At 39.1% G+C, this 21550-nt stretch overlaps 1 protein-coding gene across 2 annotated transcripts in view; it reads left to right on the top strand.

The window, feature by feature from the left end:
- Positions 1–21550, top strand: part of LOC124717030 (transcription elongation factor SPT6) — a 157651-nt gene that overhangs the window by 55475 nt on the left and 80626 nt on the right. For both annotated transcript variants that reach the window (XM_047243696.1, XM_047243689.1), the window contains 4 exons: positions 936–1044; positions 1128–1268; positions 5116–5304; positions 20826–20968. In XM_047243696.1, the coding sequence (XP_047099652.1) occupies positions 936–1044; positions 1128–1268; positions 5116–5304; positions 20826–20968 (582 nt within the window). The remainder of the gene's footprint in view (positions 1–935; positions 1045–1127; positions 1269–5115; positions 5305–20825; positions 20969–21550) is intronic.

The raw sequence follows: 21550 nt of genomic DNA, 5'->3' as shown, positions 1-21550 counted from the left end.
CAATAGGGAATTAAATCAGTTGTTGCATATTTTTAGTGAAAATTTTGTTTCATTACTACAGTATGCTCACTGCACTTCATGATGAATGTTTTCCGTGATAAAATGTAACACAGCTTCAGAATTATACGTACGCAGGATGGCCAAAAACAGCCTGAAAAGCTTGTAAGGGTGTTGCAGGTAGGTTGTCCTGAGAAATAATTGTTAAGAAAAAATTGAATGTATTGTGCCATTTCCAAGTTAATTACCATTGAATTTATATAGTCAGGCCATTGCTTGTGCAATTTGAGTAGCCTGCCAGAGACAATGTTGCCAAACATATTCTTTTGTTTGGTTTCCTAAAACCAAAGAAGAGTGTGATACAATAATTGGACATGGGGTAAGGATTGAAACTGAGCCAAAGGCTGGGCAGTCTCATACGCTATCATCTATGCTGTGAGAACAACTGACACTAATTGTGACTGACGGGCTGCTTGAATTTGCACATGCAATTGACTGATTGGCTAACTTCACTGTTAATTAACTCAGAAACAGCAAAATGTATTAAATTTTTTTCTTAAGAATTATTTCTGAGCTAACCTACCCTGTAACACCCTTGCAAGCTTTCCAGGCTGTTTTTAACCACCCTGTATAGTGTTTAATTGTGTTTTAGCGAGAAACAATTAAATTATATCAAATAATTATTGCAGATAATTAAGTTTCTCATCATCTGATGTGTTTAATGTAATATATTCTGCTCTTTGTTACTCCAAATCTTCCATTTTTTCTTTAAAATGTTAAATAATTGGAATAAATAATTGTGTAGAGTTTGGAATTTTTGCAAATCTATTTCCATTTTAATATGCCAATGTTGTTGTACAAATTATTGTAATGTGCCATAGTAGAAGAAAGATCATGTAGTGTTTCACAATATGGTTTTCTTCTGTGCATATTTAAAGGAGGCGACCGAAGAAAGCAGCTCGCAAGAAGCCTACTAGAAAGTCAATATTTGAAATTTATGAACCTAGTGAACTGAAGAGGGGACATTTTACAGATTTGGATAATGAGGTATGTTATATACATGACTGAGAACATAAATTACGATCCTCATTGCATTTGTGTTTATTTTGTTTTTTATTTGTCAATTAAAGATCAGAGAGAAAGATATACCAGAGAGAATGCAACTTCGTGACATCCCTGTTACACCGGTTCCAGAGGGATCTGATGAACTGGATGATGAAGCAGAATGGATTTACAAACAAGCATTCTGCAAACCATCTATATCATGCCAGGTAATATAATATACATCTTACTATCAAATCAAATAATTGTTCCATGCTCATCTCCCGCACTGCCTGCAAGGCTATACAAGGAATCTATGTTTGTAGCACATGTGATCTACATACCATCAATCCCTCCACCTGTTATTGCCAGTAGATAAATCCTGACGGCACCACTGTTTCTTTAACCAAGCATTTCCTCATTGGTCCTCAAAAGACTGAGTAGACCCCTCGTCAGACCTTCCTAACTCAGAAAAAATCTGAGATGGTGCCAAGAATCAAACCTGGGTCCTTCAATATTGAAGGCAGTGGTGCTAATCATTCAATAACCTCTCTACTTCAGCCATCTTAGTTCTTTTGCTGGTCAATTAACAGAATTAATCTACTTTCAGTGCCACAATTCCTGATCTATCACCTTATTTATTTCAGCTCCGTTAACAAGTTTGACTCTGGTTGATATTCATCTCATATCTTTTTCCAAGACATTGGCATGTCCAGAATGAGATTTTCACTCTGCAGCGGAGTGTGCGCTGATATGAAACTTCCTGGCAGATTAAAACTGTGTGCCGGACCAAGACTCGAACTCGGGACCTTTGCCTTTTGCGGGCAAGTGCTCTACCAACTGAGCTACCCAAGCATGACTCACGCCCCGTCCTCACAGCTTTACTTCTGCCAGTACCTCGTCTCCTACCTTCCAAACTTAACAGAAGCTCTCCTGCGAACCTTGCAGAACTAGCACTCCTGAAAGAAAGGATATTGCGGAGACATGGCTTAGCCACAGCCTAGGGAATGTTTCCAGAATGAGATTTTTACTCTCTGTTAAAGGTTATTTTTTGCTCTAGTGTTATATGTATGGGTGTCACTATTCTTTTCATATTGTGCTGAATTATGTAAGATGAATTTCACTTTTTCAGTTTGAGTGTTGTTAAAAAATTTTGTTTCTGCTGTTATTTATATGTTATTCTTTTTTCTCTTTTTGTTGTCATTTATTTACCATCTTTGCTATACCTACCAGTACGAGATTCTCTCTATTTATCAGTCTTGGCCATTCTCTGATCTTTTGATTAATACTTTCCAGATGAGAAGATGACCCTTTCCTAAAGTTCCTGTGTTGTTTAGTGTTTTGAGCTGCACATTTACACCTCCCTGTTCATATCCAAAATTCATACCTACATCTTTACGTTTTCCAATAACTGCAGCGTACCTTCATTATTCTTAGAAGTTAGTGTGGATGCGTATACTATTTGGTGTATTTGCTATAAGATTTGCCTTGTAGTTCAAAAGTTAAAGGGCATTTTCAATATTGTGCAATTTTTATCAAATTGTTTTATTTGTGATCGGTTAACATGATTTCATGAAGCAGTACCACATGTCTATTGTAAGGGCAGCTAAAACCTTTCTTTCTGCAGCCAATTTTTGAATGTTTGCAGGTTAACAAAATCCTGTTTATTCCTTAGCTTCTGTTTACAACTACTTTACCTGCATTTACTGGCCTTGTGTTACTGTGATTGTATCTTTCATGCAATCTGTAAAGCTCATTCTGTCTGTCATCCATGGTTGCTGGCTACATGCAAGGTGTGGTAGCACAGTTTCTGCTACCCTCAGCTAAGGCTTTGTAGTGCTTGAGTGACCAGCTAAAGAGCACGTTGGAGTAAACAGGTTGTGAGAATGTGATAACAATAACAAAATTAACACTATAGATTTGATTTTGTGTAATGGGTAACAAGGTGACTAAATATTGATCCAGGAAACCATATTGAAACTGTCAGTTTGGCATAAATTTGTTTACACTTTCTAATGGTAAGAAGAAAACCAAATTTTAATAGCTTATTTTCAGTTGTAAGAAAGTGCATTCTCACTGTGAACACAAAGCTGTGATGTCAACTTTGTTAAAACAAATTGTGGGGCTGGTCAGTATAATATAACTAGTTTTTGTAGTACTAAAAGAGACATCAAAATTCCTGAGGACCCTCCAAATTTGAAGCCAGCTGTGACAATCAATCTCCTGCATTATATTTTACAAAATCCATTTCAGTAATTATGACAAAATGTTATAATTTCTGGAACCTATTGAGTATACGACAGCCTACGTTGTATTAGTGGTCAGGATCGGCCTTTACATTCTTATTGTACAAAATGTAGATTATGAGGTCCATCTGTAAGATGTTCAAAATTTCTTCCCAGTAAAAGGTCTTAAACATAAATAAAAAAACAAACATTTTTTTCTCACTCATGGATAAAGAAATAAATTAGTTTAAATTTGAGTCTACTGACATAGGCATGTCCAGCCAGCGGTTTGCAGGAAAGCATCAAATCTGAGTGTGGACTTTACCAGTTGAAAATTCAGACCTGTGGAAGTCTATTATCAGAGCCGTAGTGTACCAAACAAGTGAAAATGCTTTACAAAACTTCAATGCCTGAAGTTGTGGATAAAAGACTTGTGCATACAGATAAGAGACTTGCAGTTTTAGTGGGTATATGGATAGCAGTTCTTTTACCTGGGCAGATCTAATGTGATACTTGTAATACGGTATTGCATGCAAGTAAGTTGTGAAAAGTGGCATTACATGTTGGCTGCTGGTTTCTGCCATGAAACTGATAGCCCAGTATTTATGTAAGAATTTTTGCAGCATGTGTTTACTTTCCTTTCTTGCTAGTGGAGGAATGAGTTTATCCTTATTTTTGCAATTACCCCTTGCCTACCCCCTTCCTCTCTCCCTTGTGTGTGTGTGTGTGTGTGTGTGTGTGTGTGTGTGTGTGTGTGTGTGTGTGTGTGTGTGTGTGGGCGCGCGCGCGCACGCACGCTTTCTTGTGTGCGTATGTGCGTGCATGCATGTGATATTATTTCTTCACTTTCTGCTGTGGGGTGGTGCTGAAAGAGACTCCAATCTATTCAAGCTACAAAAATGATGTAATCAGTTTTGCAGTAACTCCTCTGCATTATAATCACAATGTTTCCACTGTATAACTTCATTTATATCTGAGGGTGAAACAGATATCTCTTTAACTGATAACTCAGAATAGATTGCGACTGGAATTCATACATTGATTTGACATTACAGGATGACATACTTCATATAATCCTCAATTTTTCTGGCATTGACATTATTGTCTGCACCCTTTTCCACATGACTTCCAAGGCAGTACCAAACCACTATGCCAAAGCATAAGTGGGCCTTCACAGCAGTTGGAGATGCTCACTCACTGCTGTGCCTTGTTGATGTTTTGAGCCTTATGCCTTTTACACTCCATCTAGCATATATGGCAAACCAGAGCGCACATTAAACAATGTTTCCAAACAATGGGAACTTCAGGTTGCAATATCAACAATATTAGGAAAAGGACAGATTGCTGTGCACCGTATAGGTGACCTGTTGGGTTGCAGACAGGTACAACGAAAATACTGACTCATGTAAGCTCTCAGCCAAAGAGTACTTCAGCAGTGAAAGAATGTGTGTGTGTGTGTGTGTGTGTGTGTGTGTGTGTGTGTGTGTTCTTTGCTGAAGACGGCTTGTGGCAGAAGCTTTGATGTGTAACAATCTTTGCATTGTGCCTGTCTGCAAGTCAGCAGGTCATCTTTCTGATGAGCAACAATCTTTCCTTTTCTTAATATTGTTAAATAACATTCCCGGTTTCCACGAACATCTTTCATTGGCCTGAGAGAGTAGAAGTGGAACATGTAATTTATTAGTCGATATGTTGCACCACAGTGCATGCCTGTATTATTATTATTATTATTATTATTATTATTATTATTATTATTATTATATTTGAAAACTTTGATCTTATGTTTGCTGTTGTGTAACTGAAAAGTGCACTTTCGTAAATATTCATGCATTATTCTGTTGTTTGTTCCTAGGATGGACATGGAGATATGAGAGATAGGTCGAGAAAAGGTCCTCAAACTGTCGGAAAAATCAAAAAGGCTTTAGATTTTATGCGAAATCAACACTTGGAAGTTCCTTTCATTGCCTTCTACAGAAAAGAATATGTTCAGCCTGAATTAAATATAAATGATTTATGGAAAGTGTATAAATTTGATGAAAAGGTAAGTAAAAAATGCTTAATGATGATTTTACCATTAGGGATACAGGCAAATCTTGTTTACTTTAAAGCATAGTTAAAAAGCACTTATATGCCCATATTACAAGTAAAGGGAGATTACCTTTGTACTTAAGATTTACCTATATTGGTAAACTTGCATAGCAAAAACTGCTCTTATTATTTGCACAGAGAAAGAAAGAAAGAAAGAAAGAAAGAAAGAATGGATGGAACTATTAAATTTCATATGACATTGCAGTAAATGAAATTGAGAAATCAGTTCCTCCCACATCGTGTAACATTGCATGTACAGGGTGTCCGTAAATTAGGTATTGAATTTGTTGAAATAATTATTGTGTTCTTATTATTTATAGTGGCGTATGTTAGTCACATGTTACATTCAACATGAGCATCCTTCACATTCCCACACAACTCCCACCTGCTGGCTGTGGCACGAAAGACTTTCTGGAACATTTGTGTGGTTATAGCTGCACCAGCTCTTCTGATTCAGTCTTGAAGCTTGCCAGTGGTTTGACATAGTGTCGGCAAAACACATGTCCCTTGATAAATCTCCAGAAAAGAAACCAGTGGGTGTGAGGTAGGGAGAACATCCTGCTCAAATCATGGGTCATGCACACCCAATCCTTCTTCCTGAAACACATCATTCAAAAACATATGCGCATCTAAGGCATAATTACACAGTGCTCCATCTTACACAAATTGTGGTAAAGAAAACTGTTTCAGCATATACAAGTATGTCGCCCCATTGATGGACTTTTCAGTGACGAAACATGGACCATACATTTTGTCAAAGGATACTCCCATCCACACATTAACTTAGGGAGAATCTTGATGGAATTTTAGGTGCTCTACTGGTGGTGCGTCAGCCTAAATAATGCAGTTATGTTGGTCAACCCTTCCACAAGTATGGAAGGCTGCCTTGTCACTGAATAAGATTTGGTTGAGGATGTTGCAATTTGCATCTACTGCAAGCAAATCCTGCCATGAGTCCACATGCTCTGCCAAATCGTTCACATGTAATTGGTGCAGATGGTACAGCTTTTTTCCAGCATGCATCACAACCCATTATCTACCGTCAAGTGTGGAATGTCCAGTTCCACTGACAATTGCCACACCAATTTTAGACTGCTGTGTGCTGATGTCTTCAGTTCAGTCAGCAGAGTTTGATTGATGGCCAAGCTTGTTCTTAATGGTACCAGGTGCTTAATTTATTCACTGATTGCTGAATCGCCGTATTAGTAGGTCGAGGTTTATGGAATTGGTGGTCAAATCTCATCTGAATTTCACCATAAAACAACGTCTGCAACCTCCAAGCCAGAATGAATATCTTCACTTACGGAGTTAATATCACCTTTAATGATAGAACCAGTGTTTAGGCGTGCCATGAAGCCAGTCCATCATTTTCAGCATAAACTACAACTTTTGTATCTACAGTGCACCTGCAGTCCACTAAACACCATATGTCTACACCCCCATTTTCTACCAAAACAATACTTAATCTCTGGACACCCTATATTTGAGTATCCCATTAAGGATCTTGAGTACTAGATTTCTCATGACTTTTGATGAGCATATATTTTTTTATTATATTTATTTGTCTTGCAGTGAAACACAGGACAATAATTCATATATTTTTCATTGTCCTTTCAAAAAACTGAAGTGTTTTAAGAGACATTTAAAAGTATATACAGTGAAAACTGTCTTATGTTTTTCAAGGGTATTTAAGAAATGATATAAAAATATGAAAATGTAAAATAAAATGTACTTATGTAATTGTATAGATAAAAATTCTACTCACTAAGCGGTGGCAGGAGAAAGCACACACACACACACACACACACACACACACACACACACACACACACACACACACACACAAACAAACAAACAAACAAACAAGACTGTGGCTCCTCCTTGTGGCAGAAGAGTTGAAGGGAAAGGAAGAGTTTCCTAAATCTCTCCAGTCCTTTTCCTTCGCCCATCTTCCTTTCCCTTCAATCCTTCTGCCGGAAGAAGGAGTCACTGGCTCCAAAAGTTTGCAGATGTAAAATCTTTTTTGTACTGTATTCTCCTGCTGCCACTTGGAGAGTAGAATTTTTATCCATCCAATTACATTGTATTGTCAAAAATTGATTATTTTGATCCAGTTTTGACTAATAGATAGAGTGATTAACGGGGAAGGTTCTTTTATGTTATTTGTAAATAGTTTGTGAAAATTGGCTACAATGACTTAATGTGTGCCATTGCTGTGAAAATGATGGCATTGTCGTCTAGCAGACAGCTGCCACAACTCCAAGCAGCAGTGAAACTTCAGCAGAAGTTGGGCATGGTGGTGTGTACCTGAAAACCGGAAGCTTGCGGGATTGAATTCTGATTGGACACAGATTTTTCACTCTGGTTTTTTAACCTAGCATTCACTTCTCCATTACGTAGACATAGACCAGAAGCAAAACATGGTAAATGTATGTCTCATTTCGCGATGCAGCATTGAAGTCAGGTGAGGTGATTTAGTGGTAAGGTGCATGACTGATAACCGAAAGGTTGTGGGATTGGATCCTGGTTGAACCACAGATTTTTATATTTGTCTGTGAATCTAGCAATCACCTCTCAATAATGTGGAGATTCACGAAAAAAACAACGTGTTTAGGTCCCCCATTAAACAGTAGGACACCTTTTCCTGGTTGGATGACTAGAAAGGGAGACACGAGTTGCCAAAGTGATGTCCAATTGAGACTTGTACCAGGACAATGAGCCATGTGAAATTATTATTGCCAGACTCTATGCGTATATACATACATTCTCCTTCTATACATGTTGTAAATTAGAGTCTCTCACTGCCTATATTTGAAAGCTACTCTCAGGAACTATAGTAGAGATTTTGGTACTCGTGACACACTTGCGCTTAAGTCGTCAAATTCCCAGGATCGACGAATCTTATCTGTTCCATATTTCATTGGAGTTTGAATGGACATCGCGTGCCAATGAAGGGAGCTGCGACATACCGTACCATCTGCAGTGGCACAATCGTGTTCAGTGGTGATTTCCGGCTAATGGCCAGCTCTTACCTCATGTATCAGGCATGAACCGGTCACAGATGTGCATAGCCTTTTGATGCACAGTTCACATTGTTAGCAGGTTGCGGCTGGACAGTCACTGATGCCTTTAGACACTGCAGTAGCCTATGCTGGCAAGTGGTCTGCGCGACTGTTGGAATGTGATGATATTCTGTTGCCTAATGTTGTCTGATATATCCATGTGAAGCCGGGACGGGTCACTAGTACTTTATAAAAAAAAATCAGTGAACCAGTTTATTAATTGTACAGACATTGAATTGGCAACCAATAGTTGTACACGAGTTTGGCGTATTAACACGCTTGTAACTTTTTTTCCAAAATAAAAAAAATGTTTTTCATGAAAGAAATTTAGATTTATTGTCTCTTTTAACTTCTTAGGTAAATTTTTTCTATGTCATTGGTTCTGAAACTTTTTTCCTTTTTACCAGATTTTAATTTATTCAGAAACTGTGAAATGAACAGTATTTGCTAATCAGCAAACAAAGATTACAAGAGCATTTAAAATTTAAATTGCAAAGTTTAGTGTGGTGGATGAGCTTGCTTTTGAGAAGAAAGTTTTTCGAAATGTGGTGTAAAAAAGCAGAAACTGCCACTCAGAAGTTCGTCGCTTACATTTAGATGTGAATGTTTGTTAGACTTCAGAGCTGGAAAACCAGTCTCACGCATGTATCTAGTTGCAAAAGGAATCAGGATCTTCTTTCATTTTCGCTCAGCATTGGGAATTCCTTGCTAATGTGTATCCAAAACTCCAAAAAAGACACTTCATTAAATTTACTCTTCAGTGAAGTATCACAATTAAGACCAATAAGTTGCTCTTCTCCTTTATATTTAGACATGATGGTCCAGGAGCATTTTTGAATGGATTTTTAATCTAATTTAATTCATCAAAATCGTCACTGCAATACTTTTCAAAGTGAACTTTCAGTTTTGCAAAATTATGAAGACGACAGCTTTTTTTTTTTCCATTGGAAGTATCATACCGTCTGGATCTTCTAACAGTAACACTAGTGTAGAGAACATATCTAGCATGCCACTTTCCATTTGATATTACTACATCTCTAATTTCTTGGTAAAAACCTTTACTTTTTCATTCCAAGATAGTACAGTTGTGTAATTACATTGAAGTGAAGGGCGTTAAGAATATTTAGTTTCTCGAAAAGTCAATGAGGTAAGCCATTTCAGGCAGAAAATCTCTGTTGCTGGAACAGTCTGCCAGAGAATGGCTTTTCTCCTTTAAGAAACAGAATACCTCTTTCCTCAGTTCAAACGTTCTTGTTAGTACTTCATCCCCTGAGAGCCATTGAGCATTACTAAAAAGGAGCAGTTGAGTGTATTCAGCATCTGTCTCCTCATGTAGCACCTTAAAAAGCCTCGAATTTATGGATTTTGCCTTAATAGTAGTAACTGTTTCTATAACTGATTGCAGCACTTCATGAAATGGTGGGCTATGTTCTTTAGTGCCCAGAGCCTTCCACTGTGTCACACAGTGAGTCAGTACTGCATCAGGAGTTACAGCTTTAACTTTCACTTGCAATCCAATATGAATACCATATGTTAAGCAAGCTCCATTTATAGATACCCTAATTCACCTGTTCCACAATACAATTTTGATTTTAAAAAGTATGGATCATGTCAAAAAGGCTTTGAGCTGTAGCTGTTTCCAGTATCAGCTCACAGAAAATCGATTCCTTTTTATTTTTTATTTTTTTTTTTTATTTTTCTATGTACTTATTTATCCATCCTTAGACAATATACATTGTATGGATGTCGTCAGTGAATGTGCAAATTATCGTGTGAAGTCTAAATGTAATAACACGATTCACGTTTCCGTCGCACTTCACCTAGTGTAGACCGGGAACCGTCTGTTAGGCATGCCCGATGTGAACTGGCTGGGCACGGCCCGTGCTACCTGAGTTGTTCCGCCGGCAGAGGGCGCAGCCGAATTCTTGCGTGCCCTCTGTTGGGTGGGACTTTACTTGCGGCAACTACTGTCCGTGACGCACCATGCCAATGTGCGCCTCCCGCGATCTTTCTGGTGGCTACTGCACTAAATATTTTCTTAACAAATGTCATTTACATTATTTGATAACCATAGGTTTTTTGATGTGGAACAACATACAAAAATACAGAGCTCTGCGTATTATACAAATGAAAAAAGATTATTTATGTTGTTTAAGTAAATATACTAGGTGTGTTGATATGGAACTAGCAGACAAATACATAGGCATAAGTACATAATACATGAATAAAAAAAATATGATTTCAGGTATAACTTATGCTAAGTGTTCCCAATCTTTCTATCTAAATAGAGGCAATGACTCAACCTTGTGCTATGATCAAGAATAATGTTATTCAAGCTATAATTGTCAAAATATTTTCTAATATACATTATGGTATGAAAATTAGACTCACAAGGAACAATAAAAATGCCCAGGTTTTTAAATAATTCTTTGTAGTGAGCCCATTGATTGCATTTTGTCATTATTCTTACAGCTCTCGTTTGTAATCTGAAAACTGTTTGTAGATTCTGGGTACTATTTCCCCAAAAGATTATTCCGTAGCTAAGGATGGCATGCACATAACCAAAGTAAGCTGACCGTACACAGATGTCACTGCATACTGATGCAAGAACTCTGAGCACGTAGCATGCTATGGAGACCCTCTTTGAGATAATCATGACATGTTCATTCCATTTTAGTCGGCTGTTGATGTGCAGTCCTAGGAATTTAGTGTTAGTTACATCTGTTATTGAAGTGTTGTGTAGTTTTAAATTTACGGACTTGTGCTTCTTGTTTATTCTAAAGTACATGCTGTTTGTTTTCTTAATGTTGAGGGTTACTCTGTTCTCTGTAGACCATTTGTAAACATCTGCTCGTGCTTCATTGGCTTTTTCCAATAGCAGGTCAGGTGTCTTGCTGGTAATCAGTATATTACTGTCATCAACATCTCCATGCTCCTCACATTGTAGAACATCAGTAATATAAATTAAGAACAGTATTGGGCCCCTGAAAACTTCCTTGTGGGACTCCTATATTAACATACTGTGCGCCAGATAAGTGATTTACCAAATATTTGGAAGTGCTATGTGAAATTTCTACTCTCTGCACTCTGCTGTTTAGGTACTATTTATTTACCACTCCTCTGATTCCCAGAGACTCCAACTTGTGAAGAAGAATGTTGTGATCAACAGTATCGAAGGCCTTTGATAATCTAGGGAAATTCCAGTTACATAACTGTCCTTATCTAGTGATTCAAGAATGTTAAACTCAACAATGAAATTAATACAAGCAATCAAGTGAGCATCTTTATACATATTAGTCATTTTGGCCACTTGAAGTGCAAAACAGTTGTTAAACACATTATTGATTAGTGGCTCACATAAATCGTCAGAAATGCCCAAAATACTTCTATGCACTGCGTCGTTAGATATAGGAATACTTTTCAGCTGTTGAGCAAATGATTCAATAAAAAATGTTGATACTGTATCAATCACTGCTGGTACAACCAGAGCATCTGCAACTGTTTGGGATTTTTTTGCATTCAGCAATCCTGTGTGAAATCTGGCAAGAGGGCCGTGGAAGTTACATTTTCATTTTAGCAAAGTTCTTCTGGATAGACAATGAAACATTTAGTTTCCCGATAACAAGTTCCTTTTGTTTTCCCATTCGTTAAGGATGTTTGGTTTCAATATTTCTCTCTAACTTGTTAGCCTTCATGCTGTCAGCAGCTAAAGTAGTTAGACAAATTGCATACTGTTGATATTCTTCACCATTGATTGTTGTTTTTGTGAAGCCTAGCAGTAAACTGTTCTGATGATAAATTCTCGTTTTTAGCTAACCACCTCATCCCGCAGTAAAGTTTTCACTGCACAGACACAAGCAGACATTTGTAAAGGCAAAGAGTTTGGGTAGAGATGTCAGTCGAGGCGGAAGTAAAGAGGCAAAGATGTTGTTGAAAGGCAAGTGAGGTATGAGCGGCGGCAACTTGAATTTAGTGGAGGTTGAGGCCTGGCGGATAATGAGAAGAGAGGATATACTGAAGGGCAAGTTCCCATCTCCAGAGTTCTGACAGGTTGGTGTTAGTGGGAAGTATCCAGATAACCCGGATGGTGTAACACTGTGCCAAGATGTGCTGGCCGTGCACCAAGGCATGTTTAGCCACAGGGTGATCCTCATTACCAACAAACACTGTCTGCCTGTGTCCATTCATGCGAATGGAGAGTTTGTTGCTGGTCATTCCCACATAGAAAGCTTCACAGTGTAGGCAGGTCAGTTGGTAAATCACGTGGGTGCTTTCACACGTGGCTCTGCCTTTGATCGTGTACGCCTTCCGGGTGACAGGACTGGAGTAGGTGGTGTTGGGAGGGTGTATGGGACAGGTTTTACACCGGGGGCGGTTACAAGGGTAGGAGCCAGAGGGTAGGGAAGGTGGTTTGGGGATTTCTTAGGGATGAACTAAGAGGTTACGAAGGTTAGGTGGACGGTGGAAAGACACTCTTGGTGGAGTGGGGAGGATTTCATGAAGGATGGATCTCATTTCAGGGCAGGATTTGAGGAAGTCGTATCCCTGCTGGAGAGCCACATTCAGAGTCTGATCCAGTCCCGGAAAGTATCCTGTCACTAGTGGGGCACTTATGGGGTTCTTCTGTGGGAGGTTCTGGGTTTGAAGGGATGAGGAAGTGGCTCTGGTTATTTGCTTCTGTACCAGGTCGGGAGGGTAGTTGCGGGATGCGAAAGCTGTTTTCAGGTTGTTGGTGTAATGGTTCAGGGATTCCAGACTGGAGCAGGTTCATTTGCCACGAAGACCTAGGCTGTAGGGAAGGGACCGTTTGATGTGGAATGGGTGGCAGCTGTCATAATGGAGGTACTGTTGCTTGTTGGTGGGTTTGATGTGGACGGACATGTGAAGCTGGCCATTGGACAGATGGAGGTCAACGTCAAGGAAAGTGGCATGGGATTTCGAGTAGGACCAGGTGAATCTGATGGAACCAAAGGAGTTGAGGTTGGAGAGGAAATTCTGGAGTTCTTCTTCACTGTGAGTCCAGATCATGAAGATGACATCAATAAATCTGTACCAAACTTTGAGTTTGCAGGCCTGGGTAACCAAGAAGGCTTCCTCTAAGCGACCCATGAATAGGTTGGCCAATAGACACACAAACAAACACACAAAATTCAAGCTTTCGCAACAAACGGTTGCTTCATCAAGAAAGAGGGAAGGAGAGGGAAAGCCAAAGCATGTGGGTTATAAGGGAGAGGGTAAGGAGTCAATCCAATCCCGGGAGCGGAAAGACTTACCTTAGGGGGAAAAAAGGACAGGTATACACTTTCTCGCGTGCGCGCGCGCGCGCTGTGCGCGCGCGCACACACACACACACACACACACACACACACACACACCCACACACCCATCCGCACATACACAGACACAAGCAGACATTTGTAAAGGCAAAGAGTTTGGGCAGAGATGTCAGTCAAGGCGGAAGTACAGAGGCAAAGATGTTGTTGAAAGACAGGTGAGGTATGAGCGGCGGCAAATTGAAATTAGCGGAGATTGAGGCCTGGCGGATAACGAGAAGAGAGGATATACTGAAGGGCAAGTTCCCATCTCCGGAGCTCTGTCAGGTTGGTGTTAGTGGGAAGTATCCAGATAACCCGGACGGTGTAACACTGTGCCAAGATGTGCTGGCCGTGCACCAAGGCATGCTTAGCCACAGGGTGATCCTCATTACCAACAAACACTGTCTGCCTGTGTCCATTCATGCGAATGGACAGTTTGTTGCTGGTCATTCCCACATAGAAAGCTTCACAGTGTAGGCAGGTCAGTTGGTAAATCACGTGGGTGGTTTCACACGTGGCTCTGCCTTTGATCGTGTACACGTTCCGGGTTACAGGACTGGAGTAGGTGGTGGTGGGAGGATGCATGGGACAGGTTTTACACCGGGGGCGGTTACAAGGGTAGGAGCCAGAGGGTAGGGAAGGTGGTTTGGGGATTTCATAGGGATGAACTCTTCCCTACCCTCTGGCTCCTACCCTTGTAACCGCCCCCGGTGTAAAACCTGTCCCATGCACCCTCCCACCACCACCTACTCCAGTCCTGTAACCCGGAAGGTGTACACGATCAAAGGCAGAGCCATGTGTGGAAACACCTACGTGATTTACCAACTGACCTGCCTACACTGTGAAGCTTTCTATGTGGGAATGACCAGCAACAAACTGTCCATTCGCATGAATGGACACAGGCAGACAGTGTTTGTTGGTAATGAGGATCACCCTGTGGCTAAATATGCCATGGTGCACGGCCAGCACATCTTGGCACAGTGTTACACCGTCCGGGTTATCTGGATACTTCCCACTAACACCAACCTGACAGAGCTCCGGAGATGGGAACTTGCCCTTCAGTATATCCTCTCTTCTCATTATCCGCCAGGCCTCAACCTCCACTAATTTCAAGTTGCCGCCGCTCATACCTCACCTGTCTTTCAACAACATCTTTGCCTCTTTACTTCTGCCCCGACTGACATCTCTACCCAAACTCTTTGCCTTTACAAATGTCTGCTTGTGTCTGTGTATGTGCGGATGGATATGTGTGTGTGTGCGAGTGTATACCTGTCCTTTTTTCCCCCTAAGGTAAGTCTTTCCGCTCCCGGGATTGGAATGACTCCTTACCCTCTCCCTTAAAACCCACATCCTTTCGTCTTTCCCTCTCCTTCCCTCAAATATGTCTGCTTGTGTCTGTATGTGTGGATGGATATGTGCGTGTGTGTGAGTGTATACCTGTCCTTTTTTCCCCCTAAGGTAAGTCTTTCCGCTCCCGGGATTGGAATGACTCCTTACCCTCTCCCTTGAAACCCACTTCCTTTCGTCTTCCCCCCTCCTTCCCTCTTTCCTGATGAGGCAACAGTTTGTTGCGAAAGCTTGAATTTTGTGTGTATGTTTGCCAGCGCTTTCGTTCGGTAAGCCACCTCATCTTTGTTTTTTTTATATATATATATATAGGGAAACATTCCACGTGGGAAAAATATATCTAAAAACAAAGATGATGAGACTTACGAAACAAAAGCGCTGGCAGGTCGATAGACACACAAACATACACACAAAATTCAAGCTTTTGCAACAAACGGTTGCTTTCATATATATATATATATTCGAAGAGTTCTGACACATCCATGCTTTGTGATTGGAATTTTTGTTTGTGGGCAAAATTTTCGCCTTTTAAAACAATGTCATTTCTTTGATTTGCAAATCACAAAGTGTTTTATTTTTGGAGCCATCAAAATTAATGCCTAACATTTCTGTATGGTGAACTTTACAATGGTTCACTCCATGCTAATTTCCACCTTTGAACACATGTGATTCTCGTGGTAGAAAGGTAAAAAGAGACCTGTTTCATCAACATTGAAAATGTTGTTCAGTTCATAGTGCTGTTCAAATTTTTTTCAACTCACCAGTCTGCTACTCGCTAACAGTTTTTATGTTCACATTATTTTTTTCCCCACATACAGCTTCGTAAATCACTTTATAATGTTTCTTAAATCTTGCACCCACTTGCTGGATACAGAGAGAGTCTCGATTTTGAGTATACTGGCCACTTCCAATGCCTTCTTGTGTAACATGAAACCTTTCATCAGGATGTACCTCTGGGCAATAATAATAATAATAAATTTTACGTTTGTCAGTGCCCTGGTTTAAGTCTTTCAATTGGACACCACTTTGGCGATTTGCTTATCGTTAACGTACACCACTTGTCCAACTGGGGAAAGGGAATCCACAGGGCATCCGCACCACATGTTGTTTCTACCGACTCCTCATATCATTAAGAGGTGAAGGCTGGATTAAACGCAGACTGAAAAATTTGTTGTTCAACTGGGATTTGATCCCACGATTCTCGATTTGCAGGCATGCACTGTACCGGTAGACCACCAGGTCCGACAGTTACGAGATGGTAATCAAACTGTATTGTTGGAGTATTTCGTCGTATTTTATGTCAAGTAAATGTGCTGTGGTGCAAGCCAAAGTAAATTCAAGCTAAAGACGTCAGTTCTGAACCCAGAAAAGTGTGCAGCCAGGGCAGTACTGTAAGTGGAAATCCATGTAGATAGCAAACCAAAATTGTAAACAGGTTTCACACGAGACTGCTGACAAATTTTTATGAGTAAAAATAAATGGGTATGGTGATATGCATTAGGTGGATTAAAAGTAGTGGCAATTTGGTTATAATTCATGCCATACTTCAATGAGTGAAATTCACTTTATTACATGCCCGTCTCACATCTCGTCACTTTCCACACCCACGTGGAAGACGTCATACACTGTCAGTGCATCCATCTGTGATGATGTCTCACTAGGACCGCCATATGGTGTCTTATTATTTGCTGTAACACCTACCACGAAGTAGTTCCCTCATTTTGGCGAACGAATCATAATCAGGGTACTCATATTTGGTGAATACAGTGGATGTTCTAGTATCTCCCACTGCCAAATACGCAGAGTTCCTGCACAAGGTTCGTCATTTAGCATCTTGTATTGTCGCGAAAGTTGATAGGATGCATCGCCGGAAGGAAATATTATTGTGCATTCCGACCAAGTGCCACTTCAGTATTGATTCACGCACCTTTTTCATATTTCCCAGACATACTGTTAAAGCGGTGGAACTAGCCTTTCCAACTTTGAGATAGTACATACCACAACTGACTCAAACACAACCTGTTCTGCTGATTGCATACTTCACCCCACCATTTCCTATCAGCTACAGATAGCATACATACCGTATGACGCACATCATTCACGTTATGGTATTGTTGCTACTCCTTTTTATCGAACCCATGCAAAGACGCATGTGTGAGTAGTTATCATCTCCCACCTTTGTAGTGGCCTAATTATAAGAAACATATACTGTGAAACATATACTATAAGAAACATATACTATGAATTTTGATTTTTGATGAATGGGAAACTGAAAAAGTTTATTTCATCTGTTTCATTGGTGTTCAATATGCATCCTTGAGATGCACGGAATGTGTCAATGCAGTATTCAGATTTTTCCGACACTGCAGCAAGCATGTCTTGAGTTACAGTTTCCACAGGTGCTGTTATGTGATGTCTTAGTTCATCCATTCAGTGTTGTATGATGAGTTTTAGCTTTCTCGAGGATTTCTACTTTCTCTTCCCTTAAGAGAGTGTTGCTGTCTCTCTTCTTAATATTCTCCGCCTGAAAACGGACATAAAAAACTTTAATTCCAAACAGCTAACAATACAACTCTTCATTTACAAACGCAATAGCTATGAGCAATGCTACACAAAATTGAGATTCTATTGTGACTGATGGGAGTAGCTATATCAATTGAAATCAAATGGTCTCATTCGATATTGAAAGCTTTCTTCTCACAGTCAGTCTAGTTAACCTTCGATAAAGGATGACACTGTTCATTGCACCTATGTATAGTAAATGAAACAAGATTATTAGTTGCAGGTGCTGGGAAGTGAATGTTGTCTGTATATGATCATAGTCACAAGGTAAAGCTAACATGGAAATAACAGTGTACACAGGACTGGTAGCTAAGGTTGGAAATGACCTAAATGAGTGTATGTCAGTCCAAAGTCATATAAAATCTTCCAGCCTAATATGTTATTTGGGTAGTGGTTATGTAGTCAAAATTCTTGTGATAGCCTGTGCTTTAATGCACACCCTTATTAACACAAAACACAAAGCAGTAATTCTGTACAGTTCAAATATAACCTTTCTTCACTAGTTAATTTGAGGATGGGCTGTACCAGTTCAACAAATCCTTGTTGATCTCCTAAGTCCGGTTGATGTCACCTCAATCTGTGTATTGTATGGTTCGGTCATTAAAGTGTCCAGGAGTCCATTTTTCATCCTGTTCTACTACTGATCCAGGAGACAGTCGAATTCAGTGCCGTTCATCTTCTTTTCTACAAGATGCAAAATTTTCTGAGTTGTTTTAATTCCCTTTGACAGTTCCATAAGGCAGTTTCACAGTGTACAGCATATTTCCCAGCTGTTTGATTACACTGCCAGTGTTCCTTGGTGATCCAGTTAATAAATTGTTTGAGAAATTTTTGGCATACACTTGATAAACAACCTGGAATTTTGAAATCTTCTTTGGCTTTGCCTTCTCTTTTGATGGAAGGATCAGGGATAAAGTGATGCTTGGCCATTGGCCATGAAATAGTTCAGCAGGTGATTTTCATGTTATTGGAGTTGTCTGGCAAGTAATCAGCATTTTCTGTCGAGCCCAGTTAGCCTTTTTCATGGCTTCCATGAAAGTCCTGACAAATCTGCCTGCTTCACCATCATTTGAAGCAGAGTGAAACGGAGTTGTATCCAGATGTTCAGTGCGATTCCTGCCACAGAAATCTTTGAATTCTTATGGTACAAATTGTGTACCAGTCACACACTATGTTCTGGGGGAAGCCACCTATAGCAAAGATCTCTTTGAGTGCCTTCATTGTGGCTTCGGAAGTTGTTGACGTCATTTCAAATATTTTGAATCAGGATGCTTTCCAAAATGATCCAAAGTAATCAGTATGAATTCTTTCCCATGGTTCTTTTGCTTGGGACCAGTTTTGAAAATCCTTGTATAGGTTTTGTTTTACCTTTTGCCATTGTAAAACCATTTATTTATTTTCTTCATCCATATTTGGCCACCAACAACATCTTCTGTCCATTTGTTTCATTTTGATGAAACTCCAGTGTTCACCATGAAGAATCTTCAGTATTTTCTTTTGGTACATTTTGAGTATGAGAACCCTTGTGAAACCTGACTGAAGAAGTGACAAGTCATGGCTGGTGCTCAAGACAGTCCTTTTGTTAAAATATGGCTCCAAAATATTTTTATCATTTGGCAATAGTCGGGCCATACATTTTACACATAATGCAGAGTCATTTTGAGTACTGCATATTTGTTCACAGCTTCTTGAATTTTTCTGTGATCAACCAAAAATGAATTGATTTGTTTATTAAATTCTTCAGACATATCAAATAATTTTTATCCACATCAGTAGGCAGCCTTGATGAGACATCAGCATCACAATGTTTTGCTATGGACATGTATCTGATTTTGCAATTCCATCCTGTCAATGTGACTGATCATTGTAAAACTGTCATTATTGGCAGCTGTTTATTTAGATCAAATATTGGAACCAGAGACTTATGATATGTGATCAGTTCAGAGCTTCTTCCATACAAGTATTAGTGAAATTTCTTGACCCTATAGATTACGGATAGGGACAGGAAAAAATTGTTTTATTTTATGGCCAAATTTTGTGTTATTTACTGCCAAATTTAGTATTATTTTGCCAATTTTTCTGTTATATTTTTCCATTTTTGGCATTTATTTCTTTTTTTTTTTTTAATTTTGACGCAAACCATCCTTGCAACACTTCACACAATTCCGTTTTTGGTCAAGCATGAGCAGTCGTGGAACCCATCTTGCAGATAGCTTTCCCATGTCCAAATATTTATGCAAAATATTATGTACTCGTTCATTTGAGATGCCCACAGCACTAGCAATCTCACGCACCTTAACTCTCTGTCATCCACCTCCATATCATGGATTTTATCAATGGTTTCCGGAGTCGTAACCTCCATAGGGCATCTAGAACATTCAGCATCACTTGTGCCCATATGGCCTCTCCGAAAATTTTGAAACCACTTATAAACTGTTCTAATCAAAGGTGCAGAGTCACCGTAATGTTTATCAAGCTTCTCTTTAGTCTCCTGAGGCATTTTGCCTTTCATAAAGTAATGTTTAATCACTACACGAAATCTTTTTCATCCATTTTTTGACAATCACTCGACTTCCTTGATTCACACGAATGCCAAACACAAAGAAATAGACCAATATGGCATAAACTTGGTGTGTGTTCCTTCCAAAGATGCTACTAACTAAACATGACCTTGATACGCACCGGTGGTGCCATGTCTCGGACTTTGCACGGACTTTGCAAATGCCCCTCGTACAGCAATGATAAAGCCGCTGTCAGCATGGTATGTAGAGAGCACATCTGTAGCAGTCAAAGGGTTAATAAAATGAATTAATGTCAAAGTTTATGATATAATGTAGCAAAAAATTATGCAGTCATCTGTTAACTTACTCAGAATTTATGATTGAGTTTGTAAACAGGAAACATGACAACAATACAATAGTTCTCTTTCACAAGCAGGGCATGTTCTTTAGAGACAATGGAGAAAGTTATGAGAGAAGTAGAAACCTATTGAAAAATGATTTAAAATTACAAAATGCTAGGAATGTGTATAAATGTGAAATATTGGATTGTACCTACTGCTCAGAAACAAGAAATGTGCCCTGGTAGCTTAGAATGTTGATGTAATGTTCTTGGATCTAAAATAAATTTGATTCTTATTTATGTTCTGTAAAATAACTAACAATTGGATGAATTTTGATTCATTTCAGTGGTGTCAGCTACGAACAAGGAAAACAAATTTATTGTCATTATTTGAAAAAATGCGGGATTATCAGGCAGAACAACTGATGAAGGATCCTGACCAGCCAATTCCAGACAGTGTTCGTGTACTAAAGGAAGAAGATATTGAAAGGTATAGGAAATTTTGTAAACACTATATGTAAAACTGATTTTTCCTCAGTCTGTATAATGATTTGAATCGGAGCCTAGTTTGATATTATGTATCAACGGTTTTTTATTAAGACTGACAGCTTCTTAAATACCATTTTGTATTAAAAAGGATGTTGTTTATTAGGCCATATCATACATAATCATGATTTGTTTAGTGCATCTAATCAGAGAATCACACTCACTTCAGGAGATAGTACTCTCATGTTAATGTTAGGATGTGTGTGTGTGTTTCTGTTTCTCATGTCTTACAAGAAAAATCTTAATCTTGGTGTCTGACTGATAAGCCCTGCTTGCTCTTTCATGATTGATGTATACCACTGGTGCAAAAATTTCAATGAAATTTATTTTCATAAAATTGTTCCACAATTTTGTAAAATACATAGTAGGAATACTTGAATATTCATATCAAAATAATAAGTCTGAGTGTATTATCCTTCAATTAAGTGCTCATTAAGGGCCAAGTGTTTACAATTCAATGACTGGAGATCATTTTTGATCTTAATTCAGTAAATGAACACAGGTCACAACTGCTACATTGTATAAT

Source organism: Schistocerca piceifrons, chromosome 1 (assembly GCF_021461385.2).
Source record: "Schistocerca piceifrons isolate TAMUIC-IGC-003096 chromosome 1, iqSchPice1.1, whole genome shotgun sequence".
In the NCBI taxonomy this organism is placed as follows: domain Eukaryota; kingdom Metazoa; phylum Arthropoda; class Insecta; order Orthoptera; family Acrididae; genus Schistocerca; species Schistocerca piceifrons.
This window is presented reverse-complemented; position numbering and strand designations above follow the sequence as displayed.